General features: G+C 43.1%; 1 protein-coding gene across 1 annotated transcript in view; it reads left to right on the top strand.

The window, feature by feature from the left end:
• The window catches only part of LOC124805488 (semaphorin-2A-like), a 491,457-nt gene that overhangs the window by 398,914 nt on the left and 68,315 nt on the right, over nucleotides 1-24,228 (top strand). The window contains exons 9-10 of the mRNA XM_047266052.1: nucleotides 8,143-8,319; nucleotides 20,076-20,200. Of these exons, the coding sequence (XP_047122008.1) occupies nucleotides 8,143-8,319; nucleotides 20,076-20,200 (302 nt within the window). The remainder of the gene's footprint in view (nucleotides 1-8,142; nucleotides 8,320-20,075; nucleotides 20,201-24,228) is intronic.

The following is a 24,228-nucleotide window of genomic DNA, read 5'->3' as shown; positions in this document are numbered from 1 at the left end:
TATATATATATATATATATATATATATATATATGTGTGTGTGTGTGTGTGTGTGTGTGTGTGTGTGTGTTTGTGTGTGTGTGTGTGTGTGTGTGTGTGTGTGTGTGTGTGTAATATTTTGAGGAATAAGTCTCAGTTGCACAAATTTTATGGTCTTTACCCAGGTTTCTGACTAGAATAATCTAGCCTTCTTCAGAAGCATAAAATTACTATAACATGCCATAGTATGGCACAGTCAACATTAAAATTAAAACCTATAGTACCGTGTCGAGTAAAAGTAGAGTGCCAACGCTAGTTGGCATACATAATAGATAGTTTATGATACAAATCTGGTGGGAAATGAGGATACTTAGTAATAATGGAGGTAACGAGTACGTATACAACAAGGATAGATATTATTGTCTTTGGTAGATATCTCATTAACTGTCTTCTGAAGCTGGAGCTGTTATTTCGTTCCCTACAATAATGAGGCAGATAATTTGAGGGTCGTGTGTATGTATATTACTGAAAAGGACTTTGAGAAATCGGCTAGTGATGGAGCAGAACAGAAAGAATTTTTCTCACAACGAGACGAGTGTTTTTGGTGTTGTTCAGACTGAATAGTTAAGCTCGAGGGGAGATACGAACCAGTAAACATTAATTAGAGGGTAAAGATGATGGTTTGTTTGGATATTTCACCACATGTCTGCACGTAGCCAGCAAAGTTGTGAATAAGGTAGTCAAATATGATAGAAAAGTGGAACGTGACAGACTTGGGAACATGCGAATTTTTTTTTTTTTTCACTCCAAATGGTGAATAATCGTTTATAGTTTTGAATGGCATGGAGAGGTGCTGATGCCTTCTGGCACACTCTAGCTCTGTGCTCAGTCCAGTTTTTGCTTTCATGTATTTTTCCTGGACATTTTTAGTGGGGTCAATAATTTTATACAGAGTGATACAAAAGGTTGTGCACAAATTCCAAGAGCTTCCGGAGGAGTAGAATTACAAGTTTGTAATGCGAAATTATGGCGCTGCTTTACCAGCGCTTTCTCAGAGGCATCACAGTTCGTGCCTATATCAGCAGTGAAGAAGGGAAGGAACCTATAGGTGCTCGACGGAGGTTATCGGCGCTCAGGAGTCAACACTTCTGCACGGGATGACTGTAGCCTTGTAGAAGTATGTTCTGGCCTCCCTACAAGACAGGGCCAAACACCAGTAGATGCTGTAATGTACAACCAGGGAGCAGCACGTATGTGACTCTCCTGGACAATGTACATTTCCAGCAACTACGAGATAATCTTCAATGCACCCCAGTGGGATGCTGGTTGTAGATGCTCAGGTCTTCACATCAGTGACAGCAGTGGAATTCCGTGGCCGTGAAGTGCATAAGGCTGGCTAGCATCTCATTGTTGAAGTCACCAGTTGAATATTGTGCATCACATTGTGATATGGCACCGACACTGATTTGCTGTAACTCACAACACTGTCACACTCACTAATGAGTGGTTGCTTGCAACTGAACAGCCTAGAATAGCCTGTGTGCTTCAGATGTACCAGTATTCATGCTGGTCAGCTCATGCCAACGACAGTATCAAGCTGCTGTGATGAGCAAATTTGGTCCAGTTTTCTAATGTTGTGAACTCTTTACTCCATGCCGCTGCCTCGCAGTTGTAGCGGTCTGCTCTTCAGCTAGACACTTTCTGCCACATCAGTTGGCTGAAAGTCGCTCTTGTACATGGTTTATGTCTTGTTATGGCGCTTTGCAGCGCTGTCAGAATGACTTTATGATGCAATTATTCTGCTATATGCTCTTATGTGGTGTGACAATGCACCAGTTGTGTGCCTCTCTAATTACTACATTGACTTTCTTTCTGGTTGCATTATGATTGTACTTAGGCCTGTCCTGGCTTGGCTCTGCACATTTGGTGAAAAACATTAAAACTTTTACGTTCACCCGGAATTTCTTTCTGTTGTGCAAACTCCCTCTCCCTTCAGAAAACCCGTTCCAGACTTCTCTCAGGTTGCATCTGAAACAATCTTATTACAATTATTTTATACTGACAATTATGCAAGTACAGATTTTATTATTTAGATGTTCAGGAAAAATGATTCACATGGTCTTTCTTTTGATTCTTAATTCTATATTGTCCCCATTGACAGTTATTTGATGCACTGCTAACTCTGTGGACGGCAGTTTTGTATTGGAAGCGAAAACAGACCACGAAAAATTGGTAGTAGAATCATGGCAACACTGGTGGTAGCAATGATTATAATTGTGATGTTATAACGCTGTTTGTCTCAGTATCGCTCGATATTCTGGAACATTTGTTCCACTTAAATTCGTCCTCCATATGATACTGTAAGTTTCCAATGATTGTCGTAAGTCGGGATTCAAGGCGTTGTTTTGGAATGTTAGGCTTAGTGTTGGTAACTGTTGTAAAAGTTTTCCCAGGGAATACAACAGAGGGAGTGATAACTTAAAGTGTGGTCGTACTTGTAATTATATCACAGACTGTGCTATTTATAAATATACCACAGTCTCGTGTTTCCTCTTTTGTCATGCCTCTGGGTTTCCCGTTCTCATAACAGATCATTATTACGGTTTCCGTTGAGGAAACTGAATATATCCCTCTCTCTGGAAATGAGATTGTGGGGCACTCTGTCGCTTCCGATTTTCTCTAAAATCATCTGTATTTCAGTCGCCTGTGCTTTAGTCTGTGCTATTCTGACTGGAAAGTTGCAATGCTTTCTCTCAGACATTCTAGTAATTCTTCTAGTCACATGAGAACGTAAGCTTCTCTCTACTCCAAGATTATCGTCGGTGCCTGTGTTTGTACTTGTATCCACTTGACTGTAGTTCCCCACTTACTTGCATAAGGGTGAACTGTAAACACTGATATCATGTGTTCATGCGAGATATCGGAAATGGGACTGATACACGTAGTTTTTCGCCTCTGAAATACGAGTAGAATGTTACAGATGTGGAGGTGAGGTCGTACGCCAGAGTGCTGTGAACGTGGACGAATCTGGCATAACAACAGCATTATAGAAATAAGAAACAGGATATACAGAATCGGCAGAAGCGTCCGCTAAACGCAAACGGGAATGAATCACTCATCAGAAAGCATTCTCAGTAGGACATAATACTGCAAGGGCATATGCAGAGATGTAATGATGCGTGTTAGCCTCACTACACGGCAAGGAATATAAATGTTTATAGATGCTGGTGCGTACATGTCAGTCCTTAGTCTTGACCTCTTGCACAGGGAGAGACTCACGTGTCCACAGTGCAAGTTACGTAGGGTACATGACTATGATGTAAAGTCACTAGAGACAGCACTGCTCGACTTTAGCGTTAGAGGTAAGAGTTTTAGTGAGTACGTGGAAGTGTTCCCACATGTTAGTAAAGATTATTCTGCAGTTCTCAGACTGGATTTCCTTGGTAAAATCAAGTTAAATCGATCTTCTGCTACATACAATTGAAATTGGTGAAACTTTGATTCCACTAGAAGCAACAACTCCTAGTGAACAATGTCGCAACGTGCATCAGTCATAGGCGTATGTTATTACAATTGGTGAAGAATTCTGCAGAAATTACAGTACTACTGAATTGCTAATTAAGGAAAGGTGTAGCATCTGAGTGGCCGACAGATTGTCAGGCAGCATTTTAAGCACTGAAAGAAGTGTTGATATCGTCTCCAGTACTGATATTTCTAGACTTAGAAAAAGATTTCATCCTGTCATGGGAGGCCAGCAACGAGCTGGTTGTATTCTAAGCCTATATATGATGAATACCACTGAGTGCCTTATGCTTCTACACAACTAAACAGGTTTGAATGGAACTACTCCACTACAGGAAAGGAGACGTCCGTGGTTATCTGTAGAATAACCTACTTTCAATGTTATTTGTGTGGTCAGAAATTTAAAGCAGTAACTGATCACGAGTTGCTAAAATGATTCTTTTGAGTAAAAGATCCTTCTAGTAGATCGACAAGGAACAAACTGACTGAATTCGACAGCAAAGTTGTTCATAAATGGGCAAAAATGATACAAATGCGAATACACTAAGCAGAACAATCAGAATGGTGCAAACACTAGGCAAAAATGGGCCTGAAAGGCAGAAGGCACAAACATCTGAGGTGGACCGTCAGATTGACAAAATGAGGACCCTGTGTAGCGGTTTCAGTACCAACCAAGAACAAGGTTTTGCAGTATGTTAGCAATCATGGGGTTCACAGGAAAATGGTTGGACGAACTGCCGGAAAACTAAGATATGCGATGTGGTAAAATATATGAAAGCCTGCGTGTCTTGTGTGGAAATGTTTCACCTTAGTCATCATAAGTTTCCGTGACAAAGCCGGCTTTGTATGCCAGCTGCAGAGTTCTGATTACATCAGGATGGCTGCGCCAGCAGCCGACTCAGCGGCCACGGTCCCTGTTGTGACTTGGCAAGACAGCCAAGTCACAATGAGAGGAAGCCGAAAGGCACGCGCTTAAGCTCACACAGGCTGGCGCGAGGTCTGGAACAGTTACGGGAATTAATAGTAGCAAATAAAGTACGTAGTTGATATAATACTTAACTTTAATCCACAATTGTAGAACATCTCTCGTTACGGTACATGCTTCACAATATTAATTATCAAATGCTATGGCGCCTTGCTAGGTCGTAGCAAATGACGTAGCTGAAGGCTATGCTAACTATCGTCTCGGCAAATGAGAGCGTAGTTGTCAGTGATCCATCTCTGGCTAAGTCGGCTGTACAACTGGGGCGAGTGCTAGTAAGTCTCTCTAGACCTGCAGCGTGGTGGCGCTCGGTCTGCAATCACTGACAGTGGCGACACGCGGGTCCGACATATACTAATGGACCGCGGCCGATTTAAAGGCTACCACCTAGCAAGTGTGGTGTCTGGCGGTGACACCACAGTCCCCGTGCTGCTCCGCCGGGAGCCGTAGGCCGGCCCCGCTGCTGCTTCTTCCTCAGCTGGCGTAGCTGGGAACTAGGCGCCAACGACTGCCCGCGATCCGGACTCCGAATCTGCGGCCCGCGCCACGGGAAAGTTCCCGGCGTGAGTCGGAAGCCGAGACGACTGCCAGCGGTAGTGAGCCAAAGAGTGGCCCGCCCTGGCCGGCTGCAGACCTTTCGTCGGCCTCAGAGAGTCGAACCAACGACCCGCCGTGGACTGGGACGCTGTCGTTCCATCTTTTGCTGCGTGTAGCCTGGCGGAGTGACACGCGCCGCAGTCCAGAAGAGCTGCCACACTTGAATCCCCCGGATTGGCCTCAGAGGGTCGAACCAGTGACCCGCCATGAACTGGGACACTGGCGTGCCATCTGCTGCCGTGTGTCGCCGGTAGTGTGATACGCCCCGCCGTCCAAGAGAGCTGCCACACTTGAATGAATCTCGTTAGAAAACGACACCTATTTATACTGGGCTGTGCGCCTCAGTTTCGCTAACGCATCGCTTCGCGTCACGTACGCACCACACCCTGGTTGCGCCAAGGAGCCTCTTCTGCCTATAGCTTGCGCCATGCAAACCGCTGCATTTACTCTTTTCAGCGGTTCGACGGCCCTGTGGCCTCCATTCCACTTCGTAACCGCTGGTCAGCGTAACTTACTGCAACTGGCCCGCACCTGGCTGTAACTCGTGTTCCGAATATCGCTCGAAACTAACTTTCCCTATCCTAAACGGTGGTGCGCTACAAAAGTAACTCTGGTTAAATGCTATAAAAAGCCTGGAGACTCTAATCCTGCCGGAAAGACTGCATTTACTAAATAAGAAGCACTAGGAACTATCAAAAAGTTTCCATTCGAAGGCCGCACAGTCCAAAAATGGCATTTCAATCAGACAAAATCGCCCTGAGCAGTGATCCAGTCATCCCACTGACGCAGCAGGTTGAAGATACGCGTTTCGTAAAACGGCATGTCTTGCTGCGTGAAGAAATACATAACTGCCTGCTGCACATCGTCATCTGACAGGAATCGCCGATCCTTCAAGGCATTTTTCAAGCCACCGAAGGCGTGATATTGGCACTGGAGAAATCAGGACTACAGGGCGGATGCTCGAGTGACTCCCAGTTGAGTTGGTGTAACTTCTGCGTTAGACATTAGTGACATAGGGACGTGCGTTATCATGTAGCAGCAGCAGCCCGTCGCAGTTTCGCCTTAACTACACACCACAATTTCTCTACCGTTTCACAGTACCGTTCCCCAGTCATGGAGACACCAGGTTTCTTGAAATCAATAAGCAGTGTGGCCCAGTAATCAAAGAACAGCGTGAGCATCAGCAGCATAGATCTTGGTGCACCATTCCACAACGATACTTTTCAACAGACATGCTGCCTCCCACATTTTCTTCCTTTTCCAATAAATGTCTACCAGCGTTTGTCCTTCGGCATCCAAGAAAACAATAAGTGTACGTTTGTTCTGTTTCGACGCAGTTGGTAATACCGTCACGGTAGTTCACGTTTTCGCATTTACTGGACACTCGTCGGACAGTCAAAAATGGCACACTAATCCCTTGGCTACATGTCAGTGCTTATATACGCGCACCGGAGACGCGCTACGTTGCATATACGAGGCGTGTTTGTTAAGTAAGTACCGTTTTGAAGTTAAAAAGAAGACGTGCTAAGATAGCTCAATAATTTTATATTTGCATGAAACCCTATACCTTAATCTACTTTTCTACATAATTTAAATATTGTGGCACTTGTCATAACGTTGTACCAGTTTTTGAATACCCTCCTCGTAGAAGTCTGCCACCTGACTTGTTAACCATTGCATCACCACTGTTTTGACTTCGTCATCGTCTTGAAGACGCTGACCGCTCAGGTGTTTCTTCAAGTGCAGGAACAGATGGTAGTCACGGGGAGTAAGATCGGGGCTGTACAGAGTTTCCCATCGAAAAGATGTGATGAGATCTTTGGTCTGATTCGCCACAGCAAAACGATGCCCTTGCTCAACTTCCATGGACTGTTGCTTTGTTTCTGGTGTGACGTAGGCCACCCGTATTCCATCACCCATAACAATTTGGCTTAAGAAATCATCACCGTCGTTGTGGTACAGCTCAAGGAAAGTCAATGCACTATCTAAACGTTTGGTTTTGTGCGCATCCGTTAACATTTTCGGTACCCAACGTGCGCACAATTTTCGATAATTCAAGTGCTCGGTCACAATGCCATACAAAACACTACGAGAAACATTAGGAAAGTCATCCCGCAAGTAGGAAATCGTAAAGCGTCTGTTTTCTCTCACCTTATTGTCCACTTCCTGCACCAAACTTTCTTTAACGACTGAAGGACGCCCACTCCGTTGTTCGTCATGCGCATTTGTGCGGCCATCTTTAAATGCTCTCACCCACTTTCTTACCATTCCATCATTCATAGTGTTTTCTCCGTAAACTGCATAGATCTCACGATGAATATCGATCGCTTTTAGGCCTTTAGCACTAAGAAATCTTATAACAGCTCGTACTCCACAGTCGGCGGGACTCACGATTATCGGAGGCATCTTAAACTCTCAGTACACAATGTAAATGGGGAAGAATCAGACTGTAATGGCGTCAGTGCGTGGATTAAGGTACCGCCTTTCGTGTAAAAATAAAATTATTGAGATATCTTAGTAGGTCTTTCTTTAATTTCAAAACGGTACTTACTTAAAAAACAATCCTCGTACGTTGCAACAACGCCATCAGGTAGAAACTTTCTGGTAGCCCCTTATAACTGCTCTAAAGGCGAGCGGAAATTATTCGGTTTCGAGTCCAATATATCAGCTTTCAGACTCTAGTAGTTATTGAGCCATACGTTACAGGAAAACCGCTTTTTGTTCTTCTTAGCAGGAGATATATATTTGTCTGATATTTATAAGGTCTGAATATATCCAGTACTCCAATATTAAAAGATATGTCCTTCCTTTTCCTGTTAGTTCTATATTATGTGGGACGAAAATGATTGTGAAATAATTATTCCACCAAACCGGAATTATGACGTTGGTTGTATTTGGATGAGGAATAATATGTTGCTATACTCCCACTGCAATAAAGACATCAAACATTGGCTACAGTGACAAAAATAACGTTGTCAAAACTTGTATGAATTTAACTGTCGAACAGACAAGTTTCTCTGGCATGGTACACTGCCCGCTTTACAGAACTGAACCTGTTCGCAGACGTGGTGCTCAACTTCATCCGGTCGCACCCGCTGATGGACGAGTCGGTGGCCCACGAGGGCGGCCGGCCCGTCTTCTACCGCGGCGACGTCGTCTTCACCAAGCTGGCCGTGCACCGGCTCAAGGTCGACCTCGTGGGCACCCACAAGGACTTCACCGTCTACTACATTGGATCCAGTGAGTACAGCACGGGCTCAAGAATGGCAGCTTCCTCACCATGTATAAATTGTAAGTTAATGCAGATGAGGCCGAAGAACAATCCTGTGATGTTGGAACGTGCTACTTGACACAGACACATGAGTTAAATATCTAGGAGTAACGTTGCAAAGCAGTATGAAGCGGGACGAGCACGATATATTGGTAGAGGGGAAGGCCAATGGTCGACTTCGGTTTGTTGCGAGGATTCTAGGAAAGTGTACCACATGTATAAAGCAGACCACGGACCAAAAATATTTACGACCTGTTCTTGAGTATTGTTCGAGTCTTCATGAGGTCGGATTAAAGGAAGGCATAGAAGCAATTCATAGATGTGCTGGTAGATTTGTCGCTGGATGATTCGATCAGGAAGCAACTATTACAAAAATGCTCAATAGTATCAAAGGGGAATCCCTGTAGTGATTTCCAGAATACATACATTTCGCCTAAGGACCGTGAAAACAAGATAAAAGAAATTAAAACTCGTACTGAGGTATACACTCCTAGCCCGTTTTTCCACCTCAGCCCATTTCGAGTGGAGTGGGAAAGTAAATGACTAATAGTGGTTCAAGCTTCCCTCCACCATACACCGTATGGAATCTTGCGGAGATAGGTGCTGATCCACTCGACAGGATTGAATATGAATTCGACCACTGCTGTGTAAGACTCCCTGAGAACATACTAACCAGAATGACAAATGATCCTATCGCAGCACAAAAAAGCGAGTATGTCCCGGGCAGAGTCAGGGATGTAAAGAATGCAAACTAAATTATCGACTTATCTGGCAGCTTCAAAGATATTTAAATCAAAACAATTTGACATATTTCCAACTTTTACTCCATTGTAATGTGGATATTAGGAAGCCACAGCTTGGCAACCGATATAGATTTTTGTTGACTCTGGCGACGACTGATCTGGTATAGGTTTTGTCTTTCGAATCATGTTGATTATATCATGGCAACGGAAAAGCTTTCACAAAACAACAGGATGACCATTAATTGCTAAAAAATGAATTTTACGTGCTACACCTAGATCTACTTTAAACCATTCTTTCTCGACAACGAATAAGGTTTAGTGGATAAAAAACGTTTCCGTGGACTTCATCCATATATCTACACAGAAAAGCCAAAGAAGCAGGTACACCTGCCTAATATAGAGTAGGGCCCAAGCAAGGGCGCAGGTGCCACAATATGACGTGGCGTGGATTCAACTAATGCTGAAGTAGTGCCGAAGGGAACTGACAGGGTGAATCCTGCAGGGCTGTCCATAAATCAGAAACAGTAGGAGGGAGCAAAAATCGCTTCTGAACAACACGTTGCAAGGCATCCAAGATAAGCCCAGTAATATTCATGTCTGTGGAGTTTGGTGGCCAGCGGAGGTGATTAAACTCAGAAGAGTCTTCCTGGAGCCACTCTGTAGCAATTCTGGACGTATGGGGTCTCACATTGTCCTGCTGGAACTGCCCAAGTCCGTAGGAATGCGTAATGGACATGAATGGATGCAGGTGATCAGACAGGATCCTTACATACGTGTCACCCGTCAGAGATACCTAGAGGTATCTAGGCGTATCATGGATCTCATATCACTCCAACTGCACACGCCCCACGCCATTACAAAGCCTCCGCCACTTTGAACAGTCAGCTGCTGACATGCAGGATCCATGGATTCATGAGGTTGTCTCCATACCTGTACACGTCCACCCGCTCGATACAATTCGAAACGACACTCGTCTGACCAGGCAACATGTTCCCTGTCATCAAAAGTGCAATGTCGATCATGACGATCCCAGGCGAGGCGTAAAGCTTTGTGTCGTGCAGGCATCAAGGCTAAACGATTGGGCCTCCGGCTACGAAAGCCCATATCGATGATGTTTCTTTGAATGGTTCGCACGATAACACTTTTTTTGATGACTCAGCAGTGAAATCTGCGGCAATTTGCGGAAGGGTTGCACTTCTGCCACGTTGAACGAGTCTGTTCATTCGTCGCTGGTCCCGTTCTTGCAGGATCTTTTTACGGCCGCAGCCATGTCGGAGATCTGATGTTTTACCACATCCCTGATATTCACGGTACACGCGTGAAATGGTCGTACGGGAAAATCCACACTTCATCGCTACCTCGGAGATGCTGTCCCCACCGCTCGTACGCCGACTGCAACAGCATGTTCAAATTCACTCTTGGTAACCTGCCACTGTAGCGGCAGTAACCGATCTAACAACTGCAGTAGACACTTATTGTCTTAAACGGGCGTTGCCAACCGCAGCGTCATATTCTGCCTGTTTACATATCTCTGTATACGCATGCCTATACCAGTTTGTTTAGCGCTTCAATGTACCTTAGTGCAACGTTTCAAGTGTAGAAGTGATGAGCTTCAGAAAACTTACAGAAAACATGTTTTTGCACGTAATAACCAAACGAAGCAAGATTTCTCCAAACGGTCAAAACGTATTTCAGACCAATTTCCGATACTTCGGTGGACCAAATTTGAGCCATGAGTCTCACTCCACTAGAGGGTGGCAGTTTTTGCATGTAAAATGCGATCGGTACACATAAAAATGGTGCCATTAGCCGAGAATTATTTTCAGCGTGTTAAAATCTTTTGCAAAAGGAGTTGATGGATTTGCACAAGTTTCCTGGGTGCCATCTCTGGTACATCTGTCGAATCTTACTTAATATACTCTACCATACCTACAGTAAGATATTCGAATGGCTATACAAATGGCTGCTGGTCGGCGCTAAACGAAAAGATTTTACCCCATGTACCTCGCTGAAATAGCAACAGAGCACCTTCAAACCGCTGGTCTCTGCGTGGCCTTTTCATATCCATTTTTTACAGCGCTTCTGCGCTCTAACGATTATGTTGCAGTTCGCCCAGGACTAGGAGTACACACTCACTCACACACACACACACACACACACACACACACACACAAACGTCATTTAAACTTGTAGGGTACTGTCAAACGCTCACTTCGCCACTCAAAATTTTACCCATTTAAAACACAGAATGTCCACGGCCTCTTCTAAGCTACTCTCACAATGTTCCATGTCTTTATTGAAGTTTTTTCAACTCTTGTGAATATCCGCCGGTTCTCTTCAGATCCAAGTCTCAATATATGTTGGCTCACACAAAAATTCACGATTTTAGAAGTCACAAATGTGGCCTTCCCACAGAAGGAAAACCAGCATTAAAAGTTCCATCTGATTCAAGATCATTAGACACGGAGCAAGAAATGAAGTTGGGGCTTTCCCGTTATGTGCCATAAGTTTCTAACTCAATGACAATTTGTGAGCTCGGCAGAGCATTCATTTTCCCTACGCAGTTACTAAAACCACGTGGTTACCAAAGATTTCGGATCTCATAGCATGAATCATCCGGTGATAACTCCCAGAATATAATAGTTTGATTTTCAGACGTAAATTCTATTTTAATAAAAAAAGAAATCAAAGCTGCGGACACAGGTGACACGTGATGAACAACTGCAAAACAGATCTGTAGTACAGGTTAATAAAACAAAAGTGGAAAATACGACTGTATAATTCACATGCAGTAACATTTATGTTCGCAATTGCTTCAGACTTAATGCACACATGTTTGTCGCATTTTACACATTGTTTTCGTCAAGACAAAGCATTCAACATCAAAACAGATCTTTAATCAAATCTCACTAACTCTATTTTCACTTGGATTGTGTATTTAAAAAATCTAATTCGCAACAGAAATTACACCATACATGATGTAAAGATAAAACTATAAGGCTACTCTTCAGATTCCGTCACACTCTACGCGCACTTTTCGTGAAGCTCTTGTTTTTCCACAATTAAACAAAAATTTTAAACACACCATTTTGTGGCGGTGTTCGTAGCGACAAACAATTCGCGGTAGAAACGGCTTACGAAGTCACCGCCACACTTTGAATAGCGGGCCGACCGGTCCGCTGGAACAGTGAACAGAAAGATGAAAACCCAAACACTCTGATTAAATAAAAGTCGGTACTTATCTTTATTACGAAGATACAGAAATACAGTAGTGAACTCCGTGTCTACAGAAATCTGTCTAGTTCGAGTCGGAGCGGCTGGGTCAGCGTCGGCTGACGACAAACAACAACTCTGCTGCGATGAACACACAACTGACTAGCCAGTACACAATTCGGTGGCGAGTATACAACTGAGCGGCGAATACAGAACTGTCCTAGCGCTCGCGACTCCAGCGCTTAAGAAGCCAGAAGCCAGCGGTGGCGCGCGCAGACTTGCGGCGATTTGCTGTCTCGCTGGCGCTGCTTATGCGGACGGCGTCCGGACTTTGATGCTGCCAACCTTTTGGCAGCGGGCTCGGGTGGCATTACTGGCTAGGATATAACACACCATATGAGTAAGTTTCTTATCCCGTGAAACCACACGGATTCTGGCTTCATATTCCCTATCTGATCAGATAAAGTACTTGGGGCTTACTAGCCACATGGTACGCAAAATCTAGAATTTACGAATAATTTCCACTCCAGGAGTTTATAACCACACCACACATTTCAGCACAACAAATTCCCGAATAGTCACGAAATACACGACAGAGAAGCGACCACAGTAACAGATTATAAACTCACACAAAGGAGCAATGTAAGAAGTGCCAGTCCCTCAAAGGTCTCCTGGAGACTGTGTCGTCAACATTATCAACACGTTCTCCAACAATACCAGCAAATAGTCACCTCGTCCATGTTCAGACATCAAAACACCTGGTCTACTCACACAATTAAAACCTGAGTCTGATTCAAGTTGCAGCTCAGAACCAGATAGAAATTTTAGGCACCTCATTCCTGTCTAATCCTAAAAATTACTACCTTCTATACTCAGTTTCACGGAGATTCCGTCAGTAAGTATCATTACCTCTCCTCTATGCAAGTCTATTACAGCTTAGCGGGCATTCGTAAAATCACAGACTAAAGTTACTTCATTCATCAGTAACAGAACAATCAATATTCTAACTTCAAACTTATACTCTTGACAAGTGAAACTCAACCGGGTTTCAACTTCAACTGTGCTGCAGTAACCAACCAACGTAACTATCCCTAACTTAAACTTCATTTTATACTTTTTTAGGAATTAATGACAGAAATGAGACCCATTATACTGCTGTTTTAATTTATTCACCAAAATTTGAATCTTAGTGCAGAGATTCGCTCTTTATGTACTATTTTTATGCAGGACGGCTCGCGAAAGAGGCCACAAGCACGAAACTAGTAGTGAATAAGGAAATAAGAAACACCGGGCTGCCGAACTGTTATTTCGAGGGGAAAGAAGTTATTCTTGTTCCTTGAGTTCAGGCTGCGCAACCGCACGGTCATTAGAGCCCTGGTTTTTCCTTCTCCAGCAACGACGTTCAATCAGTGGAAACACATCTAAGGATTTGATACAATCAGGGGCATAATCAATAAAGTGCTCAGAAAGGTCATGTTTGTATATCAAAGTGGAGAGACCAATTGGCTTGTTTTAGCGGTGACATCAGTGGAGTATCATTGCACTGTCAGTAGCAAATTGATGGCCTTAAGGAGGATGTTTATCCAGTTAACAGTGGCAGCTCGCAATGTCCACACGTTAAGAGGACACAACAAGTCTACGTAAAAGTACAACTCTGGACAATTTATCATTTCTGTTTCTTCTGAGATCCAGTTTTCCACACGATTCCAAGACGCGCAAGGGGACAACCTGTTTTGACATATCCTGTTTTGCCTGTAACTGCAGTGTCTGTCTACAGCTTCCATTGCTCTGCAGAACCTTAGGAGTGACTCTAAAAATGAGAGCAATGGACCATTCAATGAGGTGACACTTTCGGCGTTTCTATTGCGAGTACTGAATTTTACAACCTTCATTCTGTCGCTTCCATCCTCAGTAACACAAAAAAACAGTGTTTCCTGTCATATTTTCGCTGTAATTAGCACTGGGCACTTTATCTCAATATTTCTATTCGCGCTCTGAAAACGAAACTGGTAATTCGATGACCGAAGGAGCCTGTTATGTTTCCCAGTCCACGCACGCTATTCCTTAGATTGTTAGGCTGATTCGTATCTAAAGTGTTAGCGAAACAATAGTAGTGCCTGCAAACTCACTGAAGTGAGAAATGTAGGATGACTAATTAATGAATGTGTGTGTTTGTACGTCACGTACATCACGGCAATTTTTCAGGTAAAAATCATCCCATACCACAGAACTGTCATTTATTACACGATATTGCAGTACCTGTGTTACTCCGAATTACGAAGCAATATCGTCCTTATTCGCGACTACTAATACATTCCTTTTCATTTGTTATGAATCTGCGAGAATCACCTCACATTGTAAGTAACTTGTACAAAACATTATGTATGTGATAACTATACGGTCGCAAAATAACGCTCTTCAACGTCTACATTTTCTGAAATGAAATGGGATTTGTAAAGATTTCAGATGACATCCGCTTATAAATGAAAGAAACTGGCAAACGATAAAATAATATAGTTAATATGAAGACGAAACTACTGCTATGTAATTAGTTAATTTCGAAGGAGAAGTAAGTTTCCTGTGGGAATGAATAATCTAACAACTTACATACACGCATTATTTCCTGTTTATCTGTATCTTCAAATCTCTACACATATTTGAAAAATACTTAAAGTGTGGAGAGGATTTTTCCAAAACCGAATAAACATTACATTTTTATAAAGTTAAAGCGGCATTTGTTTCGGAAAAAAGCCGTTGATTCACTAAATTTCAACGCATTACGTCGTTCATATACCTATGGAAGCTGATGAGAAGTAAAAGTTGCATTACAAAGACCGTGAATGATGTCATTTTGGCAGCTCGAAGGCTTCACTTTCTAACAGCTACAATCTGAATCATTTCATAGACCATTTTTACAGCTATTTTGTTAAAAGGTTTATAGCTTCAGGGATGCTGCAGGTATTGGTATACGATAACTGTTTGTAGAGCTAACACTGCACAGGAGGTCCAGTTTCTCCCTAATCAGCTACGGAAGATGCAGTATTTACGTAAACGTTAAGTACTTTTTGAGGTCAGCATTGTATGGTAGTGAATCCTGGACTGTGGGTGAACCAGAAAAGAAGAGAATCGAAGCGTTTGACATGTTGTGCTGAAAATTACACAGACTGATAAGGGATGAAGAGGTTCTCTGCTGAATCTTAGAAGAATGGTACATATGGAAAATACCGGAAAGTTGAATGGACAGGATGACAAGACATGTGTTAAGAAATAAGGAGATAACCTCCATGGTATTAGAGAGAGCTGTAGTGAATAAAAACTGTAGGGGAAGCCAGAGACTGGGATACGTCCAGTAAAGAAATGAGGAAGTAAGGGGCAAGTGATACTCTGATATGAAGAGTTTGCTACAAGAAAGGAATTCTTAGCGGGCCGCATCAAAGCAGTCACATGATTGATGACTCAAAAAATTTTGGGTAGTCACTTGAAGCTGATTTGAATCCAAACAACTGTGAGATCTCTCTGTGACAATTTCTTACCTGTTGTTGTTGTGGTCTTCAGCCCAGATACTGGTTTGATGCAGCTCTCCTGTGCAATCTTCATCTCTGAGTAACTAATGCAACCTACATCCTTCTGAAGCTGTTTACATGGTCTCCCTCTACGATTTTTACCCTCGAAGCTTCCCTCCAGTACTAAATTGGTGATTAATTGATAAATCAGAACATGTCCAACTAACCGATCCCTTCTCCCCAGTTCTATTCCTCATTTGTTACGTGATCCACCCTTCTAATCTTCAGCATTCTTCTGTGGCACCACATTTCGAAAGCTTCTATTCTCTTCTTGTCCAAACTATTTACCATCCATGCTTCACTTCCATACATGGCTACACTCCATACAAATACTTTCCGAAAAGACTTTCTGACACTTCAATCTATACTCGATGTTAACAAATTTCTCTTCTTCAGAAACGCTTTCCTGACCATAGCCAGTCTATATTTTATATCCTCTCTACTTCGACCATCATTAGTTATTTTGCTCTCCAAACAGCAAAACTAATCTACTACTTTAAGCGTCTCATTTCCTAATCTTATTCCCTCAGAATCTCCTGATTTAATGCGACATTCTATTATCCTCATTTTGCTTTTGTTGATCTTCATCTTATATCCTCCTTTCAAGAAACTGTCAATTCCGTTCAACTTCTCCACCACATCCTTTGCTGTCTCTGACAGAATTACAACGTCATCGTAAAATCTCCAGTTTTTATTTCTTCTTCATGGATTTCAATTCCTACTCCTAATTTTTGTTTTGTTTCCTTTACTGCTTGCTCAATATACAGACTGAATAACATCGGGGATAGGCTACAACCCTATTTCACCCCCTTCTCAACCATTGCTTGCCTTTCATGCCCCTCTACTCTTCTACTGTTGTAACTGCCATCTGGTTTCTGTACAAATTGTAAATTGCATTTCGCTCCCTGTATTTTACCCCTGACACCTTCAGAATTTGAAAGAGAGTAATCCAGTCAACATAGCCAAAAGCTTTCTCTAAGTCTACAAATGCTAGAAACGTAGGTTTTCCTTTCCTTAATCTATCTTCTAAGATAATTCGTAGGGTCAGTATTGCCTCACGTGTTTCAACATTTCTACGAAATCCAAACTGATCTTCCCCGAGGTCGACTTCTACCAGTTTTTCCATACGTCTGTAAAGTATTTGTGTTAGTATTTTGCAGCCGTGGTTTATTAAACTGATAGTTCAGTAATTTTCACATTTGTCAACACCTGCTTTCTTTGGGATTGGAATTATTATATTCTTATTGAAGTCTGAGGGTATTTCGCCTGCCTCATACATCTTGCTCACCAGATGGTAGAGTTTTGTCAGGACTGGCTCTCCCAAGGCTGTCAGTAGTTATAATGGTATGTTGTCTACTCCCGGGACCTTGTTTCGGGTTAGGTCTTTCAATGCTCCGTCAAATTCTTCACCCAGTACCATATCTCCCAATTCATCTTCATCCACGTACTCTTCCATTTCCATAATATTGCCCGCAAGTACAACGTACTTGTATAGACCCTCTATATACTCCTTTCACCTTTCTGCTTTCCCATATTTGCTTGGAACTGGTTTTCCTTCTGAGCCCTTGATTTTCATACAGGTGGTTTTCTTTTCTCCAAAGGTCTCTTTAATTTTCCTGTAGGCAGTATATGCCTTACCCCTAGCGATATATGCCTCTACATCCTTGCATCTGTCCTCTAGCTATCGCTTGCTTAGTAATTTTGCGCTTCCTGTCGATCTCATTTTTGAGATTTTTTATATTAATTTTCACCTGCTTCATTTACTAGCTTTCTCTTTCATTCCTTACCTCCAATCCACATTCACCTGCTACTTTCCTTCTCTTCCTTTTCTTCTATCGAATTCCAGTCCCCCATGACCATTAAATTTTCGTCTTTCTTACTCAACTACGTTGAAGTTTGCATATCGTATTGCTGGTACCCGTTGCAGACCGCATATCATGAAACCTGTCAATAGCTTGACCGCAGTCGAACAACTCCGAAGCCACAGCCTCTTGCCCGTATTACTGGTACAACAATACTGCAGAGGGCTGCGGTTGCAAACGGTCCGTAGAAGTATCACGTGACTCTGTTCCTCTGACGTCACTGCGTTTCTGGTGGTTGAGATCGAGTCGCGCCTGTGTTGTGACGCAAAGGTGTTGGTAGCGCTTCGTGTTCAGCGCGCACCTCATTAGCAGCCTTTCACAGGAAACAGTGCTACGTCACTCCTGTGCTTTGTGCAGGCCTGCGAGCCCAAAGTGTTGAAAGGAGGTGGGGAAACTGTGGAAGCCTGCGTTGTATCCGGATACCGCAGTTTTAAAAGGCACGAGACTATTCTGCGTATGTTTTCAAATAAAGGCACTGTCGGTGACTGTGGCAAATTGTAAGTAATTAAGCGGTTGATAAACCTCTCTCAAAACCAATAAATGTGGAAAGATAAGTGTGTGTGGAATTGGGACGAGAAATTGTGTTTGAATTTCATAGCTAATAGTCTCGTATCTGAGAGCCACCGGAAAACTCCTCATTGAGTAGCTAACTGCGTCGTCTTATTAGTGCCTTATTCCATAAAAGCAACTGTAAGTTACCGAGTGCCGTCTCGTTAAGTGACTTGAACCACACCGAAAGTTTATCTCAGCGTATGTTCCGCTAAACAGTGGGCATTTTATTGTCAAATCAAGCTGATTCTGAGCAGTTTCCTTTCTGCTATGTGTGCTGCTCGAGCAAGGTGAAAAATGGAATAGAGTTATTGGCAGCCGAGACTAATGCTATGTGTCACTGTACCAAATGTCAGTAAGTAGAATAAAGTAAGAGATACTGAGTAGTCGCAGTTTTGCCAGTGAGTTTATGTCGTATACATATTTGAGTCCCGATACAGTTTCAACCAGTCAGGATAATTCTTGCCAACGTACACGGTGGTCAGTAGTGGGAATTTCACTCTAGAACTTCTCGTAAGTGCTCTGAAAAATGTACCGGGACCTGTTACTGAACTGAGATTCGCTGGTCAAGCCTACGGAATTGGTAAAGTTTCCAACGGCTATAAGTTTCACTTCAATGACTGCTTATTAGAATGTAACCTACATTACCTCAAATGAATGCCTCCAAGAGCCAGCTATTCTCCCAAAGCTCACCTTAAGGTCCAGGTGTTGTAAGTAGGCTGTTTAGGGTTTTATGTTGGTAACGTCACGTAGTGCTCTGTATGAAAATCACTGGCTGTGCTGTGTGCAGTCTGTGGCTGCTTGGCATTGTTGGAATATTCACTATTGTAGTGTTGGGCAGTTGGATGTGAACAGCGCGTAGCGTTGTGCAGTTGGAGGTGAGCCGCCAGCAGTGGTGGATGTGTGGAGAGAGATGACGGAGTTTTGAGAGCGGATGATCTGGAGATGTGTCCATCAGAGAGAGTAAATTTGTAAGATTGGATGTGGTGAACTGATGTATGTATTATGTCTTCCGAACACTATTAAGGTAAATACATTGTTTGTTCTCTATCAAAATCTTTCATTTGCTAAGTATGCCCATCAGCAGTTAGTGCCTTCAGGAGGTAGAATGTTTTATTTAGCTGGCAGTATTGACGCTCGCTGTATTGCAGTAGTTCGAGTAACGAAGATTTTTGTGATTCATGAAAGATATAGGTTATTGTTAGTCAGGGCCATTCTTTTGTAGGGATTATTGAAAGTCAGAATGCGTTGCGCTAAAAAATATTGTCTGTCAGTTTAGTGCTGATCAGAATAATTAAAGAGAGAAATATCAGTACGTTCAGTTTTGTTCATACGTTTGAAAATCAAATAACGTAAGGGGTTTACCAGCACAATCATTTATAAATGTTACTGAGGGGAAGTTTCAGTGTTAACGATCCATAACGCACCAGTTTAATCCACACAATGTCGGAATAAACATTCACCTCTACCAAATCCACCCAAAAGCCTCAAACTAATCTGAAGAGCTTTGCATCGTTCTGTAAAAGCTTATAATGAATAACTGCCAGAAAAAAATGTAGTCACGTGATATTGCGACGTTTGTTCGTCTAGACCTAAATCTCATCCTATCATCATCCTCTGTAGATTTACGCACCGGTATTCATGCGGAAAACTTAATTTTGTTCTTACTCAGATACGTGGTAGAGACAGGAGCAGCATTTAAGCTTCTATAGTGATGACGACTAGTCTTTCATTGCTATGTTAGTCATATCTTCCAGATTAGCGCATACTGACAGCTTTTGTTTTCTTGTTGCAGACACTGGTCAAGTGCACAAAGTGGTTCAGTGGACCGACAGAGATGGGCGCCCGATGTCGAGGGAACTTGATGTCTTCGATGTCACTCCATCGGAGCCAATCCGCGCCATGGAGATCTCCAGGCAGGTAAGGGCGTTGTATTATCTATCGATCCTCCTGCAATTACTGCTTGTGCGTCATTCAAATTTAACTGATTTGTAAATTTCACATCCAGCTTATAAACAAAACGTTTTGCACTTCCTTTAGTAATCATTGGTCGTAAAGTTAGATGTCAATGTAGCAACTGCAGATGCTCGTCATCTTTAGGTATTTATGCGACTTTAAAAAGCTGTCTTTCCTTTACCGATCATCTCATATACTTGTGTTCCTCATTAAGGGGGGAGGGGAGCGTGCGTACTATCGTGCCTGCTGGCAGCAGCCATATTGATGCTCTTCATCCTAATACATATCAAGATATGAGTAAAACTCTTACAATGAGTATGAACAACAAAAAAGGGTGATTTCCTTTAATGGATTTCTGTATAAAATTCAAATTACGATGGTGTGGCTGACGCTGTGATCTATCTGACAATACTTCTTTTGTTTGACGGTGACGTATATTGTTTTGCATGGTGATGAGTTCCCTCTAAGTATGGTAGGAGTGAGAAAGGAGAATGCTGGGAAAAATGATAAGACTGATGAGACGCTGTGAATAGGGTTTCGTAGTTGTCCGGTATCGGGGAGTGCACAAGAAGGTGAGAGTTCGATCAAATGTAAGTGATGATTAGGATGACGCCAAACAAGGCTGCGTTGGATACAGGAGACTTGGTAAAATGGGAGCGGGAAATCTGAGCTGCAGTAGATGGTAGGAGCGCAATTGTTAGCTCATAATTGTGGAAGTTGAACTGGGACTGGATTGATGGTGGACAGAAGCTGATGGGGAAAGGAGAGTGGAGGTAGGAGCTACGTTGCCGAGTAGTAGCAACGACACGGCGTTGGGATCATTTTAGGAGGCAATTGAGTTTGATTTTCAAATTTACAAGACGTGTAGGATGGCTGGAATTTAACCAGACGGTGGAGAAACTGTGTTGGTGACAAAAGGCGAATGTGGTTGACAAGGCTAAGTGAATGGCGTTCAATGATGATTAAGGAGTGGTAAATGTTTGGTGATGCAGAACCAAGCTTCGTTCGCAAAGGCAAGTATTTGGTTGGTTTGAAGGACGGTACAAGAATTTACTCCCCATATGCAATCTGTCTTCAATTTCAACATTTTTCTCTCTTTTTTGTTTTATCTTCCCAGCCATGGCGGGCTGAAGGTAGGTAAGTACTTCTCTTGACTCACATAGGTACTGACTTCATGGAACTTTTAAGTAAGTACGTATTAAATCCTATTAAAAATGAGGGATTTTATGATTCATTAAAATGGACGATATTAATTTGGTGATGTTATTGTGTAAGGGTAATGCAGCTTCCGCGATAATGCTGCAGAGGATACTGATGTTGGGGCTGTTACGATTTCGCTGAAAATCTTTCGCTAGTCTGTAATGCTTAGCTCGAGTTAAAAATTCCGATGGAATGGGATTCTTCTTTTCCGTCACCTTTATCCTGCGACTTCCCGATGTCAGCATCTAAACTGGTGCATTTGGAAATGTTAGCGATAGAAAGTGGTCGGATGTCCTTCTTGTCTCACGCATTGACGACAAGAACACTTTTACCAACGGTAAGATATTAAGGGTATTCGTCAACTAATACAACTTAATACGGATCTCTGTGCTAAGCTGGCATTTCCCGAACGTGCTGTATGCTGTCAAAAAACAAAGAATGAGTGGCTGCTGTTTTAAGACAACTGGCTTGTGATAGTGGGAAGCGGAATTTAAATCTCACTTAACTAGTTTTACTTCTTAGATTTTTGAATTACCTTGAAATGCGTAACTTGCTAAATACATTTAATGTAGACTACGACATATTGTCTGCTCCAAAACATTCACTATTGAAAGCTCGAGAATTTGTGATACTCGCAAGTCGAACTTCTATGAATTAAGATTAACTGCATAGGTCACCGTTGTGCGCCGTTGAAGCTTTGCAAATTCGGATGCCACTGAATAACGTGATATGTATGTGACAATTACAGGCAATACATGCTGGAATTGTACTTTGTAGCCCACTAGCACATCAGAGAAGTAGACAGAATGATCAAACAGAAGAATCCATTTCCATCTAAATCACTATATTCTTGAAATCGTTATTACTAAAACCAGCTCTACGTAAAAAGTACGGGTGATTTCCATCAATGTAACATACATACACACACACACACACACACACACACACACATCCCGGTGGGGTCAGAGATTTTCTCTGCCTCGTGATGACTGGGTGTTGTGTGCTGTCCTTAGGTTAGTTAGGTTTAAGTAGTTCTAAGTTCTAGGGGACTGATGACCATAGGTGTTAAGTCTCATAGTGCTCAGAGCCATTTTGAGCCACACACACACACACACACACACACACACACACACTCGCGCACAGAGAGCGAGAGTGAGAGGGAGTGGGGTGGGGAGGGGGGGGGATGGGGAAGGGTTGAAACGTAGATGAAAAGATGCAGAGCGAGTTACATGAAAACATTTTGAGTAACATTCACAGACAAAGCAGAGCAATTCGAGCAGATTTTAATAAGAGTTAATAGCGATGGTACACGACGGAATGCAATATAGGAGCGTTTCTGCATGGTATGATGCTTACAAGTGCTTGGTAGGTTTCAGGAAGTATGTAGCATCAGATGTCTATGGTCAGATCAGATCAGATCAGATCAGATGGGTAGTGAGCGAGGATCTGGCGATCAATAGTGTCCCAGGAGTGTCCCATCGACTTCAGATCAGCTGAATTTGGGATCCAAGACACCAAATTGGATTCATTGTTACGTTCCTCAAGCCACTGTAACACGATTATGGCCTGTGAAACCGACATTTATCATGTGGAGGATGCTGTAGCTGTCAGGAAAGGTATCAAGCATGAAGGGCTCAAAATGGCTCGAAACACTATGGAACTTAACATCTGAGGTCATCAGTCCCCTGGAACTTAGAACTACTTAAACCTAAGGATATCACACACATCCATGCCCGAGGCAGGATTCAAACCTGCGGCCGTAGCAGTCGCGCGGGACTGCAGCACGTAGAACCGCTCCGCCACCGCGTCCGGCTCAAGCATGAAGGGAAGCAGATGGTTCGTAATAACGTTCACGTAGTTCACAGCTGTCGTGGTACCGTTGATTTCTACTAAACGTCTCACGGAAGACCAGGTGAATGTCAGTTATATCATAATACTGCCCCCACCAGTCTCCGTCCGTGACGCAGTGCACACACGTTCAATTAGATGACCGCATATCCAGATATGACCCTCTACTTGATGTGATATAATGCGAACAGGTGACACTTTTCCTGTGATCCATGATCTAATTTCGATGATATCGTGCTCACTGCAGTTGTAAGCGATGATTTCTTTGGGTCAGCATTGGACACTTTGGGGTCGAAGATTGTGGAGCCCCAACTTTAACAGTTCCCACTGCACGGTGTGTTCTAAACGCTCTGTCGTCAGATCTTCCATTGATTGCCGCCTATCCTGCTTTACAGAGCGCACAAGTCTCCGATCCCAACATTCTGCGTTGTGGAAGTCTAACGCCTCGTCGGCTCCTCGTGGTTTCTCTTACCTTAACACATTTCCCGTGCACTCTCATGACCGTGGCACGCAAACATCCGACAAGTTTTGTCGGTTACGGCATGCTCGTTGCCAGGCACCTAGCCATGCCATTTGTCAGAGTCGCTCATGTCAGCCGATTTCCCCATTTGCGGCCCCAATGCCCTCTAGCATGATTCCCCATGCTCCGCTTACATACCCCTTCAGGTTACGGTGACGCTTTCCCGCGACTTCGCAAAGCGCCATTCAGTTTTTCGGTGGACTGTGGACGCAATGTTCTGCCTCATCAGTGTATACGCGAGCTATTGGCCGAGTGTTACGTGGGCCAACGTCGAGCGGTAACAGACTGCCGTATCGTTTCTGGCTTCATTGTTGTGTAGCCATGGTGGTGGTGGTGGTAAGTTCCTATGGGTCCAAACTGCTGAAATCATTGGTCGCCAGGCTTATGCACTACTTAATCTAACTTTACGCTGAGGACAGCACGC

The sequence above is a fragment of the Schistocerca piceifrons genome, chromosome 7 (genome assembly GCF_021461385.2).
Source record: "Schistocerca piceifrons isolate TAMUIC-IGC-003096 chromosome 7, iqSchPice1.1, whole genome shotgun sequence".
NCBI lineage: Eukaryota > Metazoa > Arthropoda > Insecta > Orthoptera > Acrididae > Schistocerca > Schistocerca piceifrons.
The sequence above is the reverse complement of the archived record's forward strand: the minus strand, read 5'-3'. Positions and strand labels throughout refer to the sequence as shown.